The sequence below is a fragment of the Neodiprion pinetum genome, chromosome 6, assembly GCF_021155775.2.
Source record: "Neodiprion pinetum isolate iyNeoPine1 chromosome 6, iyNeoPine1.2, whole genome shotgun sequence".
NCBI lineage: Eukaryota > Metazoa > Arthropoda > Insecta > Hymenoptera > Diprionidae > Neodiprion > Neodiprion pinetum.
Genome location: NC_060237.1, coordinates 26,365,161 through 26,385,291, shown reverse-complemented (window position 1 = coordinate 26,385,291; position 20,131 = coordinate 26,365,161). Strand labels below are relative to the sequence as shown.

General features: G+C 43.8%; 1 protein-coding gene across 3 annotated transcripts in view; it reads right to left on the bottom strand.

Moving 5' to 3' along the window:
• The window catches only part of LOC124221715 (fibroblast growth factor receptor homolog 1), a 48,488-nt gene that overhangs the window by 5,224 nt on the left and 23,133 nt on the right, over positions 1-20,131 (bottom strand). For 2 of the 3 annotated variants that reach the window (XM_046631960.1, XM_046631959.2), the window contains exons 2-6: positions 13,433-13,596; positions 2,546-2,905; positions 2,085-2,462; positions 1,680-1,858; positions 78-210 (exon numbers count right to left, since the gene is read on the bottom strand). In XM_046631960.1, coding sequence (XP_046487916.1) covers positions 78-210; positions 1,680-1,858; positions 2,085-2,462; positions 2,546-2,905; positions 13,433-13,517 — 1,135 coding nt within the window. In that variant the 5' untranslated portion in view covers positions 13,518-13,596. Of the gene's footprint in view, positions 1-77; positions 211-577; positions 745-1,679; positions 1,859-2,084; positions 2,463-2,545; positions 2,906-13,432; positions 13,597-20,131 lie in introns of all 3 variants that reach the window. The other variant, XM_069137063.1, reaches the window with a different exon arrangement.

The window sequence follows — 20,131 nt, the reverse complement described above, 5'->3', positions numbered from 1 at the left end:
TGTGCGGGAAGATGCATTATTTGAGAGATAATTATTCGGGGAAATATTGCTTGCGCCTGTTTTTCCCCTCTACTCACATTCCACAACTCGGAGATAAGCGCTGCTGAATGTGACGCCCAGATTGTTCGCTGCTATGCAGGTATACCAGCCTTCGTGTTCGCTCGTTACGTTCGCCAATTCCAAAACGTCCGGCTTACTCGTGTCGCCAACCTGATATCATAAACCGTGCTGATTAGGGATCGATCGATCCGTCGCCTCCGAGTCATTCGTTCGACAGAACCACACGTAAAGCGATAGGAGAGAATTTGACGTACACTTTTCTGTAGAGTTTGAAGAAGCGAGAGAGGAAAATAAGGAAGCGAGAAAGATCGGTTAAAAGCGTCTGATCGTGAGTGCGGAGCATAGAGCGGGACAGAAATTCTCACACATTGGTCTCTAACGAGTAATCGAGTATTTGTTGTCAGAGCTGCTGAACTTATTCCGCATGCATCGAACAAGCTGTCGGCGCACAATTACAAGGCATACAAGGCATCGCTTCATCCGCGACACGAAGACATCATTTATTATCGTTATTAACCTCGAGACTTTTGTTGGTGGTGTCGAGGGTGTTATGAAACCCGTAGAACCATTGCACGTGGGAATGAGCGTCGGAGAGGACTCGGCAGTTCAATGTAGTGTTGGTTCCTACTAGTACTGTCCTATTCTGAGGCGCCACCGTCAGGATCGGTCGATGAATTAAGCGTTCTGCGTATGAGAATAAGCCCAACCACCGTATTTAGAGACATGTGTTTGTTACCGCGGGTATATGAGGATTAAAAGATGTGGTATAACATTGGACAGTATCAAAACGAACGGAGCATATTTCACCTTTCGATTCCAATTCGGTTCCTTCCAAACAGGAAGAGGTAACAATTATACACCGAGCGAAAGATGTCGCTCTACTTATTCACTACTAATTGGAATCTCACCGGCAAATCATGGGCTCGCGTTCGTTCGGTTAAAGTCAAGTGATTACAAGGATAGAACTATACATTATCCACCTAGAAATCATATCAGGTCGAAATTTGCTCAATTATTATATTTTCCAAAATTTTTCCTCCGTCACTTTATCCAGTTCCGTTTGACAGCCTACACATTTTCGCAGCATGATATGATTTGTATCATGAAGAATTTACATATACGTGTACATGTATATATTTTTTTAATAGCCATTCACCACGTGTATATTACAACAACCAACACCTTGAATTCAGAATGAAACTCATTCATAGGCTGAAAAGAATAGAAAAATAAAAGAAAATATACAATTGAGCCTGAAACATGAAGCGGATTTTGAGTTAGAGTCACAGTACCAAGACCTTGGCATTGGCCAAATACAATGAATGCAGGATAAACATTAATGTGTTGAGTAAATTTTTCCTTCACCTCCAACCACCAGAGCAGTTGATGATCGTCTCTCTTCTGCTCAATGTGCGTGTTACATGTATACATATAATATCCAGCCACCATGATTAGCCCATGAAACGTTGCCCGTCTGTATAAATTGGCGATAGGTTAGGGAACAAGAGATAAGTTATTTGTTTATTGTATTTATCTATTATTTATTTATTTTTTTTTTGCGTCCAATCGAGAGGGTAGGTGTACGGACGAGAGGGTCCACATGTGATATTGCGATGTACCTCGATCTGAGTTCCATTGGGCTCTCTGTCCTCTTCGGGACTCCCATAGACCTTTAGCCACTGTATGTTAGGCTCCAGGTCTGATACGATAGAACATTTGAATTGAACCGAGGATCCCAACTGTGCCGTGACGTTCTTTGGGTATCCCAGGTTGATGTACGGCTTGTGCGGGAATCTCTCTGAATTATTTCGTTAGACATCTTTATTCGTTACTCAGGTTTGGCTGTATCCACCGTTGCATGGTGTTTACACGGTGGCACGTGGTCGCATTGCGACGTGGATACACGTCGAGGAATTGCGAGGGGGAAGCAAGAAACAGTGATACTGACATCGCCAATGAATCATTATCGTCACTACTACTACTACTACTACTACTACTACTACTGGTATCACCTTGATGCTCACCTATAATGTCGACCTTAAACGTGTAATTTGTGCAACCCAGGGAGTTGCACAGGATGCAAGTGTAGTTTCCGCCGTCCTCGGGGACGACGTCTTCTATGTTCAGGGTCCAGCCCCGTATCTTAACGATCCCGAGCGACCTTTCTGGCTCCTGATTGTTCTTCAGCCAAGTTATGTTCGGCATGGGATTCCCGCTCCCCGGACATCGTAGTTTGAGCGTGTTTCCCGCCGGCTTGGCAATCACCTTGTGCATCGTGTCGATCTTCGGGAAATAAGGTGGACTCAGTTCCGCCGTCGTGTTGTGCATCCCGACCTCGGTTTCGTCCGCCTTGTCGCTGTCGGGGTCGGCGTCCATGTGCAGCGAAAGCGGTACCGGCATGCCTGAAAATCGAAGGATTACGACGGAGAAAATTATAAAAGGGTTGCAAAAATTTCACGCCAGGCTCCAGGAGTTTTTAACTCACGTTTTCTGGCCTCGTTCTCCAGCTCGTTCGTTTCCTCCTCCGGTCGCCGCGCTTCAAGGGCCGCGTTTTCGGGGTTGAACGGTTCGTCTCTCTGCTCTTCAACGGGCGGCTCGACAACCGTTATAGAGACGTTTTTCCACTCTATCACGTTTTTCGTCGCGACTTTGCAGCCGTATATTCCGGTGTCCTCCACCTGGACTGCCTTGAATCTTATCCACTCGCTCATTACCCGTATTTTCGGTACCGACGATTGGAAATGTACGTCGTTTTTGTACCAAAATGTTTGCGAATCGGGTTGCGGTTGACATCGGATACGCAGCTTTTCTCCAACGTTTATCACAACGTCGGGGTTTATCAAATCTGAAACAAAGCGAGGTGTGAAACGGTTTCGAGAAAATTCTCTTCCTTCATCGAATTAATCGTATTTCCGTGACGGCTGCGCCGCTGGCTTGAGACGCCTCAGCTTTTACAGCCCGCGCGAATCATCCGCTGCGCTTTTAAAATAGCGACTGAAAAGTGGGTGAATTAATCACGTGTTTCGAGCAAAAAAGATTTACACCGAAGGTATTTCGGTGACGCAGATTTTAAATTTTCGCCCACTGCGACGTATGCGGAGAAAATTGATACCTCTACCCCATGGGCTATATATAATGACTTTATACACCGGGATGTACGAGATTGTTGATAATTATATTATCATCGTATAACAAAATAATGCAGAGTGAGGACGCGGGATTATTTCGAATTTAGAATTCGTCCCGCAACGTATAATTACGATGCGGTCTGCCCGATGGATTTACTGCGGAAATAAATTACAGTGCCGCGTTCTTTATACATCCGCGAGCAGAATTTTAACAACCGTTTCATTGCATCGTCCCGGGCTATTTAGATTGTCATACGCGATGTAATTATTCATGTCGATTTTTCCGGCCGTTTTTGGCACGACGACGCGATGATCCGTATCACACACGTATCGCAGTCTGTGCAACGAAACCGAGAAGAAACGCACAATAGCCGCACAGCAACCACCCTGTCCAAGCGATAGACACGGTGCCGTTTTGTTCATTCATGAGGTGACGAGGGACTCGAGCCCGGGTTGACGATGCGACGATCCTGGATCATGGCCAGAACTGAAACGCGATGCTGTCCTGTAACTTTCCCCCCTACTCAAGCCTCATCCGAGATTCGCCGCATATTCGCATGCATACCCATGCAGAATGCATTCTGGCTAAACATAGGCGGCCCCGAGGTGCCATTAGCCGATGCACAATTACAACTTGGGTTTAGCTCGCTACGAAAGCCAGAGTAACGCCGGAGAGAGATTTGCTGGCAGAAAGAACTATGGAGGTACTTTTTATTTTTATTTTGCACAATACGTTGCGGAATCAGGCTCGTCTTGCGAAATTAATGGCTTTGGACGTTCCTTTTTTATGATTCTTCAATTTGTTCCTTGTAACAAAGTTGCGTGGGGCGATCTTTGAACAAATTCTCTTAGACACATGTATACGCAATTCGAAGTTCGCTTCGAGTCTTGTTCCAAAAATCGGAATGACTTTTACGCCCATTGAGTAACCAGAGTTGGTTAATTTGTTTGATTTTCTTGCAGTGCTATATAGCACACTGCACCCTGCGTTATGTAAACTGAATTTCTTTTAGCTCGTCAACTAAACCAATAAAGTGACCAGTCCACCATATAGGTATACATAAACTGCACGGTATATTCTTTTTTGTTTTATCTGGTCGTTATTTATTTACTCTTTCCTTTTATTTGTAGAAAATTTATGTGCCTGAAAGTCATCCCGTCCATTCTCGTTTCGCCGCACCTGCATCCAGGGTTCTTTTTGGTCCATATACCCAACGAAGTATACCTACTATAACAAGCTGAAAATTTGTAAGAGTCATTCACGCGGAAGTGTCGCGGGGCGATTTCAATCTATAATCTCTATAATGGTAAGCCTTACCGCGCAGCAAGGATCGTGACGTAAATCGATCCGACGTTTGAGAGTCTTTCTCCTTCTACTTTTAGGCTGCAACGGCGCAGCGATGCATTTTTTTAAAACGTGCAGTTCCAGACTCGCGCGCCCACGGTTTCCGGCGGCGCCGATTTTAAATGAATTATCGAGTATCAACGTCTTTACGAATCTCTTCTCTCCCACGCCACGTCGGCTCTCTCTTTATAAATAAAGCCTTGGTCCCCGGAAACGACGAGGAAACGTCAGCTTGCGGCGAAGGGAAGTCGGATGAAACGTGTGAAAAACGGACGCCATCCAGCATTTTTTAATAATAATTCAAGTTCACGCGTCGCTGAAAGACTTACGGGGAATATTATTCTCGTCGCTTTTTTTACCAAAGCCTTCCGAACTCTCCTCGCGCGGATCGTCGAGTCGCGAAAATCGCTGTTTCTACGCTACATCGCAGTATTATTTCTGGAGCTGGTTTGTCTCCAAACATCCTCTCGACTCGCGTCGCTTGCTCTGGACTAACCCCGAGTAGGGAGACGCTGATCCACTTTGGTCCAGAAGTTGCCTCGCGCAAGTCGCGCATTGTTCCATAATCCACCAGCTCCACCGGATATCGAACAGTTTGTTATCCCCACCGCGTATATTCCTATACCAGCTGTTTACTCCAGCCTTTCCACCGATTTCCGTCATCTGTCTCGCATCTGGAACTTCGCCATTCCACGATTCACGTGTACGTATACATATATGTATGTATACTTGACTTTTTATAACGTCGAATGATCGTATTGCGGAATTAGAGAAGAAAGTCAAACTCCATCTCCGGGCCAATCGCAGGACTCGTCGTCTCTTGGCTCGTGGCTGGACGTGGCCTATCGGTGTTACGCTATTCCTGGCGCCTGGCGTCGGCCACATGGCCAGTGACGTCACACGGCGACGTCCCGACGTCCATCCTCGAGGAAGACCGACGCCAACGGCCACTTACCGATTACAATTTGGAAAATTTTCAATTCCGATGGTAGCATTAGCCCGGAGAAAAAGCTCTTCCGCGATAATTGGTTTCATCGAGATCCGAACAAGATTCGAATTTACTGGTCTCGTGGAATTCGTTACGCACGCCGGGGTTGAAATAGTTTAAACTAATTTGAACTGTAACCGCGATATTGTCCGCAACTGCGACAACTCGGTATACCCTCGCTTAAGTAACTGATTATTATTACCAATTGAATGGCCATCGGGCAATAACGGGTCAAATTCGCGCCCCTATATATGCGAACCGAGTTGATGAGTGTAAATCCACGCGTGAATCGTCCATTGAGCACATGTAACACAGGGTTCAATTGAAAGCTCCTTGTCAAATGAACGTTACGACGGCCTAATGCCGTTTATAAATACATATTACGGTGTGTATTGCAACCACGAAGAAAACCTCCGACGACGTGGGTATTGCGTAAACTACGCCGACGCGTAATTCTTGCGGGGTGACTTTGGCGAGATGGTTGAAATACAACGTTTTAAACGGGGGATGATGTGACGGGTCGCTTCGTACCGACGTCCGATTGTCGGGGGCGAAACGTGTGCCTAATATATGTATATGCACACACGAAATGATTGACGCACCCTGAAAGCGCCCAGGTTATACACGGAGGTTCGAGTCAGCCATTGACTTGTGGAAATAAACAACGGGGTGAGACCGGGTAACATGATGTGTCGTTACACGTTGCGATGAAAAGCTGCTCGCCAGATTCTCACAAGCCTAAAACCTCGAACCCGGCTAATGGTTTCTCTGGCCTAATGGCTCGTCCCGCGTTCGGCTTCACTGTGCAACTAACTGTCTCGTATAAATTGTTCAGGAATTCACGATGTTTGGTAATACGAACTGGATCGTTGTGCTTTAGGGGATTCGTACAATAACAATCGTTCGCCCTGACATACAACGAAGAATATAAGAAAGAGAATTAGACGAAGAGACTGGAAAGAAAGGGGGGGGGGGGGGGGGGGTAAATAATCGGTTAAAATTGAAGTAAAAAATCACGAATTAACGTGTCCAACGCTTAGCGGAGAATTCCAGTCAACCATCAGATTAATGAATTCGTGAAACTGAGTGTAATTGAACGTTAACGAAAAGTGACAAGCGTGAAACACAGTTTAGTACCTACGTCCACGGTTTTTCTCATACGTATAATCCTATTATATAACGTGCATTATGACTGTTTTGTTTTATCGTTTCTTTTTTATAATTTTTTTTTTTTTTCTTTACATCACTCGTTCTTCCTCGAGGACTGACACATGAGTACCGAACTATTTCTAATCGAACTTTTCCCTTGACGAGTCAAAATGATTTCTGATTTTCTCTTCTCTCTGTTTTTTTTTTTTTCTACGATCATGTTTTTTCGTTTTGTCAACACGTGATGAAAAAAATCTGTTCGGTAACTAGAAATTTTTTTCAAGCTTAGGTACATAGAAGCAGCTCGCTTTCCTCGCAAGCTTACGAACACCCCATAGTCTATATATAGAGCAGAGGTTATTCGATGTGGCACGCGCTCGCCGTAAATTAATTGGAGAGTTTTTGCGGCGGTACGTCGAATTTTCGTATGTATATGGGTATATACGTATGTATGTATAACATTACATGCACCTATGTATAAAGTTTTATCGCCGATCGTGATCGGAATCAAAAATACATCATAAATATCCGTAACCTGCGACGTAATTCACCACGAGTACGTAAATTCTCGCAGCTGGAACTCTGCTGCGGTATCAGAAATTGAGAGAAATTAGAATGGACGAGGATATAAGATGAAATAATAAGCAACGCGCGCAGAGACACACACACACACACACCCACGTACACGATAATGGAGAAGATTAAAACGAAGCCAGCCGAAGCAGCACCGAGCCTGCGGCTACTTAGGTAGGTATTAGAAACGCGTTGCTGCCGCTGCACCGCCGCCGATGTCTCATTAGAAGTCTGAAACAGGAGCTAGAAATCCAAGGCCTGCGATCCCTGCCTCGCGACTCGAAATAGTATCTATCCACTTTGGTGAGATAAAAAGGAGGAGGCGGTCTCTGCCTCTGACTCGAACCGACCGACCGCCGAGTCTACGCTACATTCACGGGACACCCTAACGACACCCGTGTGATTTATGCCTTTTTAATTGCATCCCCGATACGCACACCTGATATTCATATTTCAACCTGCGGAGCTGATAGTCTTTGCAGTGAAACAGTGCTTGTCGGTACGTGCACCTGTCGGTTTTTCATTTCTATTTTCATGTTAATTTTATTTTATTTCTTACACGTTGTGTTTGACAGCTGTCGGAATCCGGAATGAAAAAGAGAAGTCTCGAAGAACTCGGATATATTACTCAACACAAATTCGAACTGATCACAACTTGAGTTTGATGCTGGTTGCGTTACATCGTCATCGTCATTGATCTCTAATCTACGCCGTCGGCGATCGAATTGATTAATTCTGAGATGTGTGTATGTGGGGTTTTGAAAAAAGCAGAATTAGATATCAAGCTAGCTTGTAGATCTGATCGTATTAGTTCCTTTGAGGAAAATTGATCATTGACTATCGCTGACTCTTCAGGTCAAAGGTGTCATTTAACGACTCGTTTATATATACATATAATATATGTATACGCATTGCCAGTTGGACGATCAAAAGAAATTTGGAAAACGCCTCGTCTTTCTTTCTCTCCGTCTCTCTCTCTCTCTCTCTGTCTCTCTCTCTCTCTCTCTCTCTCTCGCTATTTCTATCCTTCTATCTCTACAGCTTTTTCCTTTTGGTGAAAAGACGCCGACTAGCGACTACTAAGCCGCATACACACGGCATACAGGCAAAAGTTAAACGATGCTCGTAATTTTCCGCCGCGCCTTCGGAAAGACGTCCGATATACGAAAAACTAACGTCCAGAGGTCCGGACCTCAGATCAGTTAGACTAGACAACTTCTTCTTCTTCTTCTTCTTTTCTTGACTTGCCGCACAGGGTGCAAGAGGAAAGGGAGGAAGATGAGGAAAAGTAGGAGGAGGAGGAGGAGGAGGAGGAGGAGGAGAAGATTAAGTTTCTTCTTTTATAGAATTATAAATGTCTCTACGGTTGAATGGGCTCCACTTCAGAGTAAAGATATCGTTTGATCTGTCGAGAGATCCCCCCCCCCCCCTCCCCACCTCCCTCTCCTATAATACCATAAGCTATATGCCTGCATCGCGTCGAGGGGGGATTAGAACCACCACGTGGGAGAGAAAGTAACTCGACACCACCCCGAGGGATGCGATTGAGGGAACGGAGGAAGCTTCACCGCCCCGATTACCACTCGCTACTTTGCGCCCTTTGTGTCTCTATCGGTTTAAATATCTTTTCTCTTGCATTTCTCATTGTTTTTCACCCCTCAGCGTGGAATAAGATTTATGGAGACCGAAACGGAACCGCAGTTCAGCTCTCGACACCTCGTACTGTAACATAAACTCGCGGCAGCACAGAAAATTTTATACGGATAGTTGGTTTAACGTCGCCGAAGCGATAACGCCGGCTTGACAATCTAATTAAAATTCCTTTTTCTTTTTCAGCACCGCAGAGGCGGCACACAGCCGTCGTCGAACTCGACCATCATCGCCAGAGCCAGGCGCCCAACGAATTAGGCCGCGATCTCTGCCTCCTAGATACAGACGGACCAGAGACGCCCGCAACACCCTCTCGGATCACTCGGGTCTCAGGTAACGGACTAACGCCTCTCTTACATACAAATTAAATGTCTGTATACACGTGTACCTGTAATTAAATCGTACGCGAGAGCGCCTTTTACCTACATCGGACGAGACGAGACGCGGCCAGACACGAAGATTGAGACGTTGCGGTGAGACGGTTTTCATTCGATGTGTTTTTCTTGTAATATCGTGCAGTTTTTTTTTTTTTTTTTTTTGTGTGTTTACTTTTCTTCTTCTCTTCTTCTCATTATCTGATTCCTCATCGCCGATTTAATCGGCCGACGATTCATGGATGTGATATTTTTTCTCGTCCGTTTTCTGCTTCTTCTTCTTTTTCGTGTGCGCTTTATTTCTTTTTTATCTTATCGTGTGATTAAATTTGGGAATGATGCCAGTTTGCTATCGCTCTATGCTAACGCGATGTTCTTCGAACGTGTTTCATATTATATATTATTTCTCTTTTATCCAGCTCATTACCGGCATATAATTAATGCCAACCGCGAAGCGCAGTTCTCTGCAGTCTTCCGAATGAATTTCATTCAAATTTGAATACTGAATTGAATTCCTCGGCTTTGCCTTTTTATTTCTTTCTTTCTCTTCTTCCGCTGCTACTTTTCTCTTTTCATCTTCACCGAAGTAGTTTTCTTTTTTTTCGTTTTTTTTTTTTTTTTTAGTGACAAATTTACCACAGTACCGAACATTTTATCGTCCGTTACAAATGACGATGCGATCGTCTCCTCTTAAATTGAATTACAATTAGCTGTATGCAGTGTCTCGTTATACGCGCTGCATTCGGTAATAATCTGGCAATGAAAGCATGTATGCATACAGAATACGTGTGAAATGCATGGACGGTATATTTGATTGAAAGAAACATATCGAGAGTACGAAAATACTACTATACTACTCGTATAGTATTACTATGATTGGCTCAATTGTTCAATTGCCACGCGGGTCATTGAATGCCTGCACGGACGACCATGCTGGCCATTATATATCACTCTAGCTAACGAACTAACGTACGAACGGTATGACAATTCACAATGTACTTTGCGACAAATCGCCTCGGTGTTGGTTTCACAATCGTACGTGAAGCGATAATACCTCGAGTCACATTCGAGTCGGAGGTGTATGCATACAACGTATCGTACCCGGCTTCTCCTTCGACTCGTCACGCATCTACCTTATAATTCCCAGTTGACAGGATGAGATGAGGATTACAGGATGAGAGTCGCTGCAATCTTTTGTCTATTCAATGCATTCAACAGCATAATAGCAGCTAATACCTACACCAATTGGACAATGAAAGAAATGGCAGGGTGCGATTTCGACGGTTTGACAGAGAGAAGGAGGTGACATCGAATAATATGTTCGTATTACTTGCTCGCTTGCTCCGCGATGTTCGCTTTCCACCTTGATTTCGATTTTTGTGAAACCTAAGTAAGCGATAGTTTGATGTGGTTTTTTTTTTTTTGTCAGTTACAGATCTGTAACTAAAGAATAACAATTTTTAAGCAAAAACAATCGATCCGGCATTTCCTCAACTACATGCCGTTGAAATCTGTTGTTATTCGCTCGATGCTTAGCCGTAAGTACTATTTTCACATCCTTGACCGTTTCAAGTGGGCAATACTCGACAATTCTGTACGGTTATCTCGGTCCCTTAGTCCATCCGGGTTTTATTGTTTCGAAAGAGCCTTAACGATGGGTGGTTCACGGACCGAGAGACACATCTGGCGAACAGATATGTTCGTAGGGACTGCAGAAGCTAGAAATTTGCGACGGTAATATTTCTCTTACCCTTTTTTTCCCTACTTCGGTATTTTTCGGAACGCAAAAGACCGAACTATTTTCTTATACGGGTTCAGATTCCTGCAGCGTGGTTATACAACGGATGAAATAAAAGTCCGAAGCATTTTTTTCCAATCGAAATTCTATCTCGACGCGGTATAAGAGAATTCCTCGACTTATTTACTTACAGGCATTGCGGGCTATTAAATGTATAATATAATCTATGAACTCGGGATTCTCGCCACCTGCACTTAACGCGATATCGAAGGGCTGGACAGCCAATTCCGGTAGTCTAGACGCTGTAATTATAACACTTTAATACGCATAATTAATCACGGAACGCATTTGGCCCGTGTATGAATGATGACGGGCAATTAACATAATGCGTATCGACCGATCGGTCCCAAACTTTTTATCCCTGCGCTCAATTTGTGACCTTAATGACAGTTACTGTTTATATATAGGTATGTACCTACATGCGTGTATGCCGTGTATCTAATTGAGCTCAACCTTCGTCAATCGATTTGCCCAACCGCTTCTAGTAGGCGATGAATTTTTTCATTTCTTTTTATCCCGCCCATGGATCTTTCGAGTGTATTTATAAGGATTAGTCATTTTTTCCCTCCCTCGTTTATTCGTTGCCCATGACTGATTCTTTTTTCTTTTTTTTTCTCTCCCCGTCTTCTCCTTTCGTTTTTTTTCCCCCTATGTCATTTTCTCGAAATGAGTACATATACAGCACAGTCGGCAGATATCTTTTATTTTTGTCTGCGCGTTAAAACTCTTCAACTTTTCACTGACACCTTAATTTAAAAATACTCCATTAGGTCAAGTACCCGAAGTTTGGTTCGGAAATTATTACTTGTATTGTACGCGTTATTATTGGTGTTGTTTTTTTTTTTTACTTTTTGTACACTCGACAAGTTTCGTCGATTTTAAGAGCAAAGCGCCACAAGAGATGCCGAGGATAAGGGGGAAAAAAAAGGTTTGTATAGAATCTAGACCAATTATCCTCTATACCGAACCGGATTTTTTCCCGTAATGACGTTAGTTGTGTTGGTTCGTGAAATTACTCTCAACAATAAAACCAGTGGAAAAATCTGAGAGAAAGAAAAAGAGAGAAAAAGAGTAAAGCGGGTCGTTAGGTATTTTTGAGTGGGGTAATGACAAGATCAAACATCGGTATAACCTACGGCTGGTAAATGTTTGCCATGGTTTTGCGAGCGTTAATTCATCCTCAAATAAGACAACCTCTCTGCTCTGATGTTTTCTCAACAATATAAAGGCACTTTTTATACTTAAACGCGGTGCCTCAACCATGAATCCGTCGAATTGCAGCAAGGAAACCCAACTTGATTTATCTGTCAATGTTTAAATGTTATGTCGAATGATATTTTGTCGTATGAAATTATACATTTGCATGGAAAAAATTAAGAGAAATAAATCATTTCAGAGCTACCTAATTATATTCAACAAAAAGTTTTTCTCTTTTTCTTTTTCATCTCCAAGTTTAAAAATACCTTGGGTATTATTCAAGATTATCTACAACGTTGAACCCGCGCAATCCCCGACTTTTGACAGGTTGACAAAAAATTAGGGAACGAATTTTCGAAACAAACGACCCTCTGCCTCTCTATGTATAAGCTTCGCTGTCTGTGCGGGTAATTTTTTTCTTCTATTTTAAAATTCTTCGTTTTCACTTTCGTGGACTGTAATATGATGCGGCGTGATGCAGAACTTTGAAAAAAGTTTCGTTTTCGGCTGAAGCGAGTGATTATCTCGGATAAAATTGATAATAGAAATTTTACGTGTACGTATATACGTGAAATTCAACGTCATTAAAGAGGTGGGGATGGCAATTGCTGCAGGCGAGGGGGAAACAGCTGGCATTCGGTTATTATAGCCTCGCCGTGTTATGGCGGAGTGGAGGTCGAAAAGAAGAGTGACATTTACGTCAGAAACAGCAGTATAACGTTCTACAAGATTTATACCGCTAATCCGTAAGATTACCAACTGTACTCTGCTCCTTCGTGAAAGAAGAAGCCTCGCGGCGTGCGCCTCGGCACCATCTTTGTCGTTTTTTGGTAACGAAATATACGTCCAACAGCCACGAGACCTACGGTATATACATATATTACATGTGCATTATTATTGTTTTCCAACAAACTTCCGAACGACCTGAACATCGTTTTTTCCGCAGAGATATAAGCGAAATTTGTATTGCATATTTTACAATTTTTATTCACGTCAAACTAATACCTGTGGTTTGGAAAAAAGCAAAAACAATTATAGACAGTGATAAAATTTGTACCCGTTTTACTTGGTTTCATGTCATTTTTTGTCTCAAGGGGGTAAATAGAGAAAATGTGAGAAAACATGTGTCGGCAAAAGAAGACAGGAGTAAGGTAAATAAATTAAACTCACCTAGTCGAACTTCCTTGGTCTGGGTGACGGTGAAGCCGAATATCGCAAGAAGCATAAGCCTTACGTAGTAGCCTCGTGACGTCATTATGGCGACGTAGTTACAGCGTCGGCTACTGGACGATCAGAGTATGGCACATGAGTAAGGTTTCGCCGCGGAACGTCCTCTGCGAACAGACGAAAGCGAAAAAAAAATTATCACCATCCTTATTTTTTTAACGTAGCAGAACAGGGTGTTGATAAAATTGGCCCACGCCTGCATACGTGGCGGGGCGGTTAAACTGTTGTAAGCTTTTAAAGGTGTGGGTGCAGCGAGTGCGTAACATTTTATTTACGCTTAGCCGAGTGTATAAAACGCAAAACAGACGGGTGTAATCCCTGAAAAAATACGCGGAATCAAACGTCCCCGAGATAGTGTAGCTGCGGCTTGTATTGCTGCAGGAACTCGGCGTCGCGACGCCGACCGGGCAATACCGATCCTTGGCTTTTGGCCAGCTTTTAGCACAGCTTGACGCAAAATTCACGCCGCCTGCGATCTAAGCTCTGCAGCGACGCGAGTAGAAAAGTATAATGTATGATGTATATACGTACAGTGTTCGAGGAAAATCGAAGCGGATATTTTGGCCATTTTGCAATATCAACGTGTTCCTTATTTTTTTTTATTTTTTTTTAATTTTTCATGCTTCCCCCCCTACTTCTCATGGGACGTCGACGGCGTCGTGCAGGCGACGCCGATTTTTACGATCCCAACAGCTGACGCCCGATCACCGTAAAAATAACGACAATAGACGCTGCTGCGGGGCGATTCTTTCTTTAGAACGAAACTGGGGGTAAAATCCTTCTGCATGCGGAATTATCCGTGCATCAGAATCGTCGTGGTGTTTTTTTTTTTATTTCGTTTCCTTTCTCTTCTCTACCCACTAATTCCAATTCTTTGGGGGGAAAAATTCTCTCCTCTCCGGTCTGCCGACGACAGGTGCTGCTAACACCCCGTTCGTAGAGGGTGGCGTTGCGAGGGTGAAATCACGATATCGACTGTGTGAGAAAAAAGGAAACACCTCTGGCAGCAGGTGTTGCAGGGGGTGGGTGGGGGGGGGGGGGGGGGGGGGGCGAAAGAAATAATCGCTGGTCAAATTTCCGACACTTTGATGGTCGATAAAGTGCTACGCATTCATCAAAGGTATGTATGTATATACATGTTACGTATACTGTATATAATGTAGCAGACCGGCTTCCAACACTTGTGATACACGGTCTGTTTTTAACACCGGTTGTGTACAGTTTTTGGTTAGACGTATCACAATTTCTTATTATAACACCGCTGCTACTTGGAATTCGGTAGCTCGTGAATAGCATTCACATAGATGTACAAAAATTGAATAGTGTTTCTCTATCTACTTTTATTTTACTCCGTACGGAATAATTGTTGAAAACAGAAAAAGAACAAAAAACAATTCTTGATACGGCCATTAAGGCGAAAGTATAAGTAAACTTTCGTTGTACTGGAATTCTTCTTCTTCTTCTTCTTCTTATTCTTCTTCTTCTACCGTACAGCGCCAAAAAAGGGATCAGATGTCGAGATTCGTGGGGAATCGGTCGCGTCATCCTCGAAATGATCACCGATTAATTTTCCCTTCTCGTTTTTGTGTCACGCACCACGTGCTCTTTCGTCCCTTTTCACCGCGGTTCGGGATGAAGTATTTGGACTGATCAAGATCGAGTGCTTTGCGGGGCGATGGAACTGCGGAGACGCGTTTGCCGCGACGCTACAGAATTTATTGCGCCCCTCGAACCTGCTTGTGCGTTTTTTATACTCATACCGTTCTCCGCCAGGAGACGGAAAGAGAGAGAGAGAGAGAGAGAGGGAGAGAAATCCTCTCTCCCACAGTCGATAATTGTTTTGGGTTTTCGTCAGGTCTGCCAGGCTCCTCCGAGCACTGGAGCAGCGTTAATGATCTATTGACCTAGCTGCTCTAGGTTTAGTTTTAGGAAAACGGCGGTGAAGGGCAAAAATTTTTTTTCCACACTTTTTTTCTTTCTTAACACCATTTAGAAAAAGTAGATACCAAACGCGCTCGGTTACCGATCCTTACAATATTTATTCAGTAAAAACCAAAATGTCATCTTTTTCGTAGTTCCAGAGGGACTTGGGTTATAAATGATTATCGAGGATTATAAGACACAAGACGAAGCTGTTTCAGATGGGGAAATCTTTCTTTCTTTCGCTTTTCTCTCCGCGCCGATCATCGGCGAAATTTCCCGATCCGCGTCTCAGACGAAAAAAACAAGCCCCACGGGACACTCGCGCTTATTGAAGACTTGAAATTTGGAAAACAAACAGAAACGCAAGAAGGAGCAAAGCCAAAGGTGGGGCACAGATGCGGAGACCCTTGCTCCTCGAAGGCGGCGGAACAGCCAAGACCACCCTCCGTGCATTTAGCATAAACTCCAGAAGTTTAGGCTTAAAAAATTCTCAACTTAACGTTCCAAACACTGACCTACCGCGTTCAGGTATATAACCCGGCCGGTCCCACCCCTTCAATATTTCATCCGTTATATTCCATCGCGAGTGTAAGCTGTAACCTATGTATGTATAACATGGGAGCATGGAGGCCTGCATGGTTTACCATTATACTCAAATCGTTCACCAACAATTACCCCCATGTAATTTAATTAAACGGTGAACCCCCCCGAGCAGCAATAATATAAGCTCCTAGAAAAAGGGGCTGCAGTGCCGCTTTGTGAACGTCAAAGATCCCGGACCTCGACCATTCGTTATAGAATTATCTCTAGCTTTTTATTGTACGGCAACGGATTTTCACTCCCGTAAAAATGAAACGGTGCAAGTTTCAACCGACTCGGTGTATCTTTTTTCAGTCGACTTTTCTACTTTTTTCTATTTATTCAATGGCGTTTTTCCAAATACTTTGTCTTTCCATATCACAAAGGCGCGGAATGTTATCGACAGAGAACCGATGATTGACCCGAATTTTACAGCGGCGCTGGTCCGACCACGTTCGCCGACGAAAATGAAATAGGTCATCGATATATTACGAGCGAGAGAAAATACCGGAACCTCACTATCACTGGCCAAGGTACTATTTTAAGTCGATCGCTCAGGTCAGTAATTCTTGAACCTCCGCCGCAGCGCTCGAGCCCAACATCTGAGCAAATCGAAAGCAATATTCCGTCACACGTAACGCGGTCACAGCAATATTTTTTGCATAGAATGGAAGGTTAAAAAACGAGTAGCAAACGCGGTCCATGCGGTCGACAAATACATGTATCGGTGGGCGGATCGGCCGTCGATTCTCTTGTTCGCGTCGGCGAAGGAGAAGAACGACGATTCGCAAAACACCGAGAAACGATTTGGCTGTCGTATATATATTATATAGGGGAAAAAGTTAATAGTCGAGACTTCCTTTCGCGGAAGGATCTCGCTCTACTTCTCGGCGTGTCAAGTTTCGCTCGCGCCTTTGCGCACTTCTTACACTCTACGCGGTTATAGAAATTCACAGGATTGTAATAGTCGTACCAGGAATGAACGAAAAGCATTTGCCAAAACATGTATATTCCGTTTCCGCGACCCGCTATGGCCGTTTTTATTCACATCGTCTCGAATATTACCGTGCATCGTTATACCTAGCTGTGTAAATTTTTCGTAAAAAGTGCTAAAGGGACATTATAGTCTATGGGTGTCTAGTATTATATTATATGTGTGTGTTCACGGTGTGTGATATATTTGTTCAAGCGTCGCATCATAGTGGACACCGACCCGTGAACCATAAGAAACTGAGAAGAATCGAGGCGTCTACAGGCCGGCGTAAGATATGTATATCTGGTGTGTGTACGAAAGGGTAAACATTAAAGAGGAGGAAGTAAATAGAATAAAAAGTGATTCTTTGAAGACTGCATCGCATCGAAGACTGCCGGGGCGAAGCGGTCAAACGGTTGACGAAAGACCGAGACCCATCTCGTATATCGAACAAAGAGAGAAATAAGTAGGGGGAGGGGGAGGGGGAGGGGTCGGCACCCTCGATGGAAAAAGTCACTCGGTCACTAGCCGCTCTTGACGAAGAACCTGAACCCACTTGAGAATACGGACTGTGTGTACATCTACCCACACGCAAGATGGGCCGAAAGCTCAAGTCCGAGTCTCTGTTCGTTGTCAAAGCCTGAAGAAGAAGAAGAAGAAGAAGAAGAAGAAGAAGAAGAAGAAGAAGAAGAAGAAGAAGAAGAAGAAGAAGAAGAAGAAGAAGACGAAGAAGACGAAGAAGAGGAAGAAGCAGAAGGGGAAATTAGAGGCGCGTTTCTCGACGCCACGGGGCTTATTAAACGCCCCGAAGAACGCGGCGCAAAGTATCTTGTGCCGCACCATCCTTCGGCTCCAGGGGCGGATATTAGGTGAATTATGCAGGGTTCGTGGCTCGGGAGGCTGGGAGGTCCGACCCTGGATGAAGGGGATGCGGAGGGATTTGAAACGGGGAATATCGTGCGAGGAAAGCAAGAACAGGGAGAAAAAGTTTCGAAAGAAGTAATTGTTTCCGTTCGCTGCGAAGGCGCGCTCTGCAAGCTCGATTCGAGAGACGGCACCGAGTCTCTTGTAGTTCGTTTGTGTGGTTAGTCGAGAGATTCTAATATTAGGAAAATTAAATATTTGTGGATAAGGTGGGTATATTAACTCGCAAATCCTAGAGAGGACCGACCACGTGGGCGTATAGTGATTTCGTTTCGGTAGGCGTAAACACGTCGTTGAATATGTAAGAACGCTCATCCAGATCTTTCAGACTTATACACATGTACCGATGATACATAAATCGCGGTCTGGTTATTTACTCGGAATTCATAACGCTTGCCCGCGGCTGTGTGGCAACACCGAAAACCTAGATTCTCTATACTTGTAACACACGTGCGCTCTTAATTTAATTGAACTCTGTCTGAGACACAGTGGCTGAAGGTGAGGTAAAAATGGAAAATTACTGTTTTTTGTTCTACTCGAACGACGAGTTCCACAATTAGTTATCACAATCGGAAAACGTGACAGAAGTAAGAGGTACACGATTTAAGATTAACCCTCGCCGCAACCTCGAACTAAACAAGATTTCAAGGTGCAATCATTCTGACGAGTAACATGGTTACAATGGTTATAATCGAGCGGAGACTGGTTTTAAACTACACGGGGGCAAGTACACTTGAGTTTTATTCTCGGTAGTAGAAACCGAGGCCTGAGAACCCCTGCATAGACGAAACACATGGCGCTCCTGTGCAACGGCGGTCCAGGTCTATTCTGACGTTGTAGCTGCGGCGCATGAGAAAGTTTAACGAAAACCATCCGCCTCGAAAAAACAGGATCATCTTGAGCTCCCGTAAGACTTTACTCGAGACTAAATGTAGTGTACAACGTTGTCTAGCGGTATAAAGATACAATTGAGGGTTGACGGAGAGAACTAAATCGTGCCGATTAACGTCTCGCTGTGCCGTGGTTCGCCACCCTGGGAACCACCTCAAAGATTATACATTTTTCAACTCTCTGCTGGGCCGTGTCTTTTCTTACGGTTGTTTCTTCGGCGTGATAAAGAAGGTACTTCGTACGATGCGATGGTCGGTGGTCGTCATCCTCCATCCTTCATCCAGTCTCCCTCTCACCGCTGATCTTTGATGCAACAAAGTGTCACACCGACCAGTTTCCAAACCGTTAGATTGGGTTTGATGGACGTTTAGCGGGTCTTCTTCCAAAGTTCAAGAGCCAATCTTTATCGGTCGTTCGTGTTTGTAATTTTTTGTCTCAGTTGTTGTAAATACGCGTATTAAGTAAGGGAGATTGGACGGGTGTAAAATACGGCTGAGTTTTCCATATAATATACGAAAATTCATAAACATCTGCGATAACACGTTTCGTGTGTGTATAAAAATTGTTGAGGGGTAATAATCGGCTCGTTTATTTTGATAAGCATTGGATATATCGGGTCAAAGGGCGATGTTTAAATCTCTTAACGAATAACAGAAGGCGGGGGAGCATGAAATCTGTGATCTCTTCTGAACCGTGGTGGTATTACCCATAATTCCTCAGCGACGATAGTGCAGCGTGCATCTTCTTCGTGCTCTGTAAAGAGCCGTAAAAATATAGACTTACATGCCTCGTGTGCGTGGATTGCGAAGAGCAAAAAAAAAAAAAAAATTGAAATAAAAAATCCGAGCTTTGTGCTCTACGCCTCCGCGTATACCTAATCACACAAACGACCGTAAAGCTCATTCCATGTTTCTTCCTAAGGTCCAGGGTCAAGTTGGGATCGGTCGGAGAACTCGCCGGTTATATACTAGATACATAAACGATCATCCGTTAGGCTAGGTCGAAAACGATGTCGCTGGGTCGTTACTTTTCCCCTTTGTTATTTTTTCCCCTCTTTTTTTTTCTTTTTTATTTTGCTTTTTCTTCTTAATCTTCCTTTTTTCGAAGCATTTCGTCGAGTTTCGAAAATTCGTCGAGAGGTTAAAAGAATCTTGAAACAATCGTCGGATCAAATGTGTTCATTCGCAACGAATGTTTCCAACGTTACTTTTAGACTTTATTCTATCGTTCTGAAAAAAATCTTACAAGTGCTCTATAAGTGCAAGCAACTGGAAAATGCACTTATCGTTAGAAATGAATTCCACGGCTGCCTTTTGAGCTTTTGACAGTTTCATAGTTTTCGTCCGATCGAT